Genomic DNA, 5,405 nt, shown 5'->3' with positions numbered 1-5,405 from the left:
AAGATTCTTATTCTATTAGTATTACACCACTTCTTTTGTTATTTTTTAATTTTAAAATACTTTTGGATATTTGAAAAATGTATGGATAAAAAACAGAATAATACTTTAACTCAATTAATTGTATTAAATATTAATAGATTTATAATTAAAATAAGAGTTTAATTCTATGTAAAGTCAGGGTAAATAAAATTTACACCATCACTACATCATAATCAACCAATTGTGTTACTTAAAAAAATTAAAATAAAACAATAAAATAAATATTTCTAATGTTACTTAAAAAAATTAAAATAAAACAATAAAATAAATATTTCTAAAGTGTAAATTTTTTTACATTGCAAGTATATTTCAATTAAATTTTTAAAATAAATATAAAGTACAATAAATTGATTTATACGACACAATTAAAAAACATCTTCTCAATTTTAAAATAGATGATATTATTTGATCAATTCATTTATATTAAAAAAATATTATTTTTTATTAAAATATTTTTATTACATATTAATTAATATGAATAATAAAGTGGTGTTTTTCTAAAAAGTTGTTGAATATATTATAAAGATATTTATAAAGATCAATCATATTAAAAAAACATTTACATAAAAATTACTAAAAAAGATAAACTATCCATTATGAATCTGACCTGTATATAGGAATACATTAACAACAAAATGATTAAGATATTTTACTTTTTCATCTTTATCTAAATTTAATTTATTGCTTGGATTGGATAGAACCTCCACGTCACCTCTCTCACATCTTACAGTCAACAAGAAACAAAACTCTAACACACCATTTTTCTATATATATCTTACATCAATGCCTCATTATTCTCATCATCCATTCTCCATTTTCAATCTCTCTCCCACCAAATCTCATCTCATTATTTTTCTGGTATGCTTCTCTATTTTTATTACCTTAACTTTTCATAATTTGTATTTTTTTTTATCATTCATTGTTCAAAATTCCTAAGATGTTTCTTTTATAATGTTTTTTATGCAGCTAATTGTCACTTAAGGAAAAGATGTTGGGAATTTTCAAGGAAAAGTTGGTGAATGCACCAAAAGAGCTTAACAGTCCAGCTTCTCAGAATTCAAACACAAAGAAAGCTAAACCAAGTCATGAAATTCTTAGAGATTTCATGTCATGCAATTCCTCCAATGCTTTCTTCATGACCTTTGGAAATGATGCTTTATTGGCTTATTCCCCTTCAACCACACCCTCCATTTATCAAAGGTAAGGGTATTTTAGGAATCAAATTTCTAAAAAGAGTAAAAATGTTTATTGAATTCTATTGCTAATACAAAATATGTTTCATGTGTCACATAGGTTGTTTAGTGGTTTGGACAACATATATTGTGCTTTCATGGGAAATCTACACAACCTTAGTCAATTGAACAAGCAATATGGACTATCAAAGGGAAGCAATGAGGCCATGTTCATCATCGAGGCGTATCGGACACTTCGCGACCGAGGTCCATACCCTGCTGATCAAGTCCTCAAAGAATTTGAAGGAAGTTTTGGATTTGTGATCTATGACCATATAAATGAAACTGTTTTTGCTGCATCTGTGAGTCACTTTTTTCTTATAATTAGCCTATGCTGGAAAAAAAATCACTTTTTAGTACTTAATTGATTAACAAAATATTGTTCATATTTTTTTAGGGTTCTGATGGGCAAATTGGATTGTATTGGGGAATTGCAGCTGATGGGTCAGTGGTTATTTCTGAAAATTTGGAGCTTGTTAAATCAAGTTGTGCTAAATCATTTGCACCTTTCCCAAATGGTATGTAAATATTTTGATTAGCAAAAAAAAAATTAAGATTTTGTATGTCCTAAAAACATTATATTTATTTATCAAATTTGTATAGAGACTAATAGAATTTTAAATGGTGTTGAAAATTGTTCAGGGTGTTTGTTTCATAGTGAGCATGGTTTGTTGAACTTTGAGCATCCAACAAAGAAGATGAAAGCAATGCCTAGGATTGACAGTGAGGGTGTTATGTGTGGAGCCAACTTCAATGTTGATTCTCAGTCAAGGAATCAAATGATGCCACGTGTTGGGAGTGAAGCTAATTGGTCTACTTGGGGACAAACATAACTACTAGTTTCATCATGATAATCTAAGTTTATTTAGTTTTTTGTTTGCCAAGAGCAACTTAAGTAGTATGATGAGGATAATCTAAGTTTATTTTCTTTTTTCTTGTTTGGTTTCATTGTTTTGTACATTTTTGTGATTTAATGTTGAGCAATGAGTATTTCTAATCATTTTCTATATAAATAAGATGAATTTTTTAGTTTTGACTAATGAATTTCATAGTGTCTATTTTATTTAAACTCTCTTGTGTCTCCAATGTACTTAAATTCTATAACTATTCCCCCTAAACCTAATCTCGTCCAAGCACTAAACAAAATAATTGATGCATGACTTTTTCAATAAAATTGTACTATTTTTAACTAGAGTATGTGATGTTGCAACTAATTGAATTAACAATTATTTGTGTTATTTTCTTTCAGCAATTTATTGTATCTTCATAATTGTTATTGCTATTGTGACTGATCGGATATCAGTGTCGTGACATCGGGTATCTATGTACCATAATTTCATCCCTTTTTTCCCGCAACAGCGACAACTATCCTTCTTCGACAAACATTCTATCTATGACCTCTTCCATTACAACGATAACCCGTGTCTCTAGTGGGTTTAGCACATGGATTACTTTGCCTCTGGAATGGTACTTTACCTTGCTGCACACCACTATGGTAGATGAGAAATTTCAAGGGGATTTCTCCTTCAATTCTACTGTCAATGCTAGACGGAATTCCCAAGTCACAATCCATAAACTCTATAAACCCATCTTCTCACACAAAGATCTTTTTAAGCTTATGGTATATCGATTTACCTTTTTGCTCTCTGAATCTCCCAGTTCATTAGGCTCAGAGAAATGCAGGAACTCAGTTTGTGTGTTTTATTACAATTTTCTTTTCCTGAACACACTCAATATACATCTTATAAAGAATCTGCTCATAATTCTCCAGTAAAATTGCTCCAAGATCAATTGTTTTATTCTTTGCCTCTGGCTCTAAACAACAAGCTTATCCCACCAAACATCAGTTGTACTCTTCAACTTGATCACCATTAACATTCTTATTCTCAAGGACGCTCATGTCGGCCAAAAATTTGTCAACATTGATCTACCAATTCAGAAACTCCTCCACTACCATCATTCTATAGAATAATGAAGTATCAACCTTCACTTGATAATCATATCTATGTTGATTCTCATGATCTACTACCTCTTCCTCGTCAGATTCTTCTTCTTCTTTAGAAGTTGATTTTTCAGCAATAACATCACAATTGTTTCCACCCGCGGAACCATAACCGGTTCCCTTCTCCTGTATCTTTACTGATTATCATTGTTGTTTGAGATGTTCATCTGAGTTGTTAATGAAGGATAGAAAAACACTTAGAAAGGGGGGGTTTGAATAAGTGTAGTCTAAAAACTTGAACGATAAAAATAATATGCACAGTTATTTTTATCCTGGTTCGTTGTTAACTAAACTACTCCAGTCCACCCCCACGGAGTGATTTACCTCACCTGAGGATTTAATCCACTAATCGCAACAGATTACAATGGTTTTCCACTTAGTCCGCGACTAAGTCTTCTAGAGTATCCTGATCACAACCTGATCACTCCAGGAACAAATGCTTAGACACAAGCTAAGACTTTCTTAGAGTATCCTGACCACCACGTGATCACTCTAATTACAACTGCTTAGACACAAGCTAAGACTTCCTAGAGTATCCTGATCAACACTTGATCACTCTAGTTACTTACAAATTAATGTAATCATTTCTAAGAGTATTACAAATGCTTCTGAAAAGCTATAATCACAACAGTGATATTTCTCTTAACGTTTAAGCTTAATCTCACTAATATATTACAACAGCAATGTAGTGAGCTTTGATGAAGATGAAGTTTCTGAGCTTTGAATTTGAACAGCGTTTCAGCAAGTTAATTGTTAGCAAATCGTCCACCTTGCTTCTCATCAGAACTTCATATTTATAGGCGTTTGAGAAGATGACCGTTGGGCGCATTTAATGCTTTGCGTATTCCGTACAGCATTGCATTTAATGTTTCACGCTTTTTTCAACTACCTCGAGCCTTGTTCACGTTGTGTCTACTGACGTTGCCTTTAATAGCTTCCAACGTTCCTTTTGTCAGTCAGCGTAGCCTGCCACCTGTACTTTCTTCTGATATGATGTTTGTGAATAAAATATTTGAATATCATCAGAGTCAAACAGCTTGGTGCCTAGCATCTTCTTGTCTTCTGACCTTGAAGTGCTTCTGAGCGTGATACCATGAGAACTTCAGTGCTTCTGCTTCTGATCTCAAGTTCTTCTGATGCTTTCATAGACCCATGTTCTGATTCTGCCTTGACCATCTTCTGATGTCTTGCCAGACCATGTTCTGATGTTGCATGCTGAACCTTCTGAGACAAAGCTTCTGAGCGCTGATTTGTGCATACTCTTTATATATTTCCTGAAATGGAAATTGCAATGTATTAGAGTACCACATTATCTCACACAAAATTCATATCCTTGTTATCATCAAAACTAAGAATATTGATCAGAACAAATCTTGTTCTAACAATCTCCCCCTTTTTGATGATGACAAAAACATATATAAATGATATGAATTTGCGATCAGAAAGAGCAGACGGCTAAAGACAAATTACACAGCTATAGCATAAGCATGTGAATATGTCTCCCCCTGAGATTAACAATCTCCCCCTGAGATGAATAATCTCCCCCTGAAATAAATACTCGAAGAACTTTAATAATAAAAGACTTCCCTGATTATTTCGGTAGAGACGATCACATAAGCTTCTGTCTTCTGATAATTCATAGCTTCTGACTTCTGCTTCCATTGGACAGCTTCAGAACTTGAATTTCTTTAGATCCCTAGAACACTCACAGCTTCTGATTCCTGCTTCCATTTAGGACAGCTTCAGAACTTGAATTTCTTTGATCTTCAGAACATTCACAGCTTCTGATTCATGCTTCCTGTGGACCTCCGATTTTTTTTAATACCGGGCCATACCTCTGATCTGTAGAGATACGTGAACTGACTCTTTTTTGTCGCTTAATGCTTTCGCATTTTGAAAATTCACAGAGTCGCCACCGACCTTTTATTTTATCCAATTAAGGAAAGGTTTATAAAAGACACAGAAAAAAGACCTTTAAGAAATTCTGGGTAAGGGGGTAGGTTATACAAAGGGAAGGTGTTAGCACCCTTTGTATCCATGGTTATCCATGGGCTCTTAAGTTTGCTTAGCTCACTTGTTTTTCGATCACTTTTCAATTGCTCTGAAATTGCTCATATGTGGTTTCAAATACT

At 32.9% G+C, this 5,405-nt stretch overlaps 1 protein-coding gene across 1 annotated transcript; it reads left to right on the top strand.

The window, feature by feature from the left end:
• The first annotated feature begins 762 nt into the window (after positions 1-762).
• LOC131623813 (stem-specific protein TSJT1-like) lies at positions 763-2,315 on the top strand. The gene is made up of 5 exons (XM_058894822.1): positions 763-897; positions 1,006-1,239; positions 1,333-1,573; positions 1,669-1,789; positions 1,914-2,315. Exons 2-5 carry the CDS (start codon positions 1,028-1,030, stop codon positions 2,102-2,104), a joined length of 765 nt encoding a protein of 254 aa, XP_058750805.1. The 5' UTR covers positions 763-897; positions 1,006-1,027; the 3' UTR covers positions 2,105-2,315.
• The last annotated feature ends 3,090 nt before the right edge of the window (positions 2,316-5,405 follow it).

The sequence above is a fragment of the Vicia villosa genome, linkage group LG1 (assembly GCF_029867415.1).
Source record: "Vicia villosa cultivar HV-30 ecotype Madison, WI linkage group LG1, Vvil1.0, whole genome shotgun sequence".
Taxonomy (NCBI): Eukaryota; Viridiplantae; Streptophyta; class Magnoliopsida; order Fabales; family Fabaceae; genus Vicia; species Vicia villosa.
The sequence above is the reverse complement of the archived record's forward strand: the minus strand, read 5'-3'. Positions and strand labels throughout refer to the sequence as shown.

Excerpts from the sequence above, each read along its gene's own strand:
- LOC131623813 (XM_058894822.1), top strand. The coding sequence starts at position 1,028 with ATGTTGGGAATTTTCAAGGAAAAGTTGGTGAATGCACCAAAAGAGCTT. Across the intron at positions 1,240-1,332 it reads ACACCCTCCATTTATCAAAG|GTTGTTTAGTGGTTTGGACA; the intron begins GTAAGGGTATTT and ends TGTGTCACATAG. Across the intron at positions 1,790-1,913 it reads ATTTGCACCTTTCCCAAATG|GGTGTTTGTTTCATAGTGAG; the intron begins GTATGTAAATAT and ends AAAATTGTTCAG.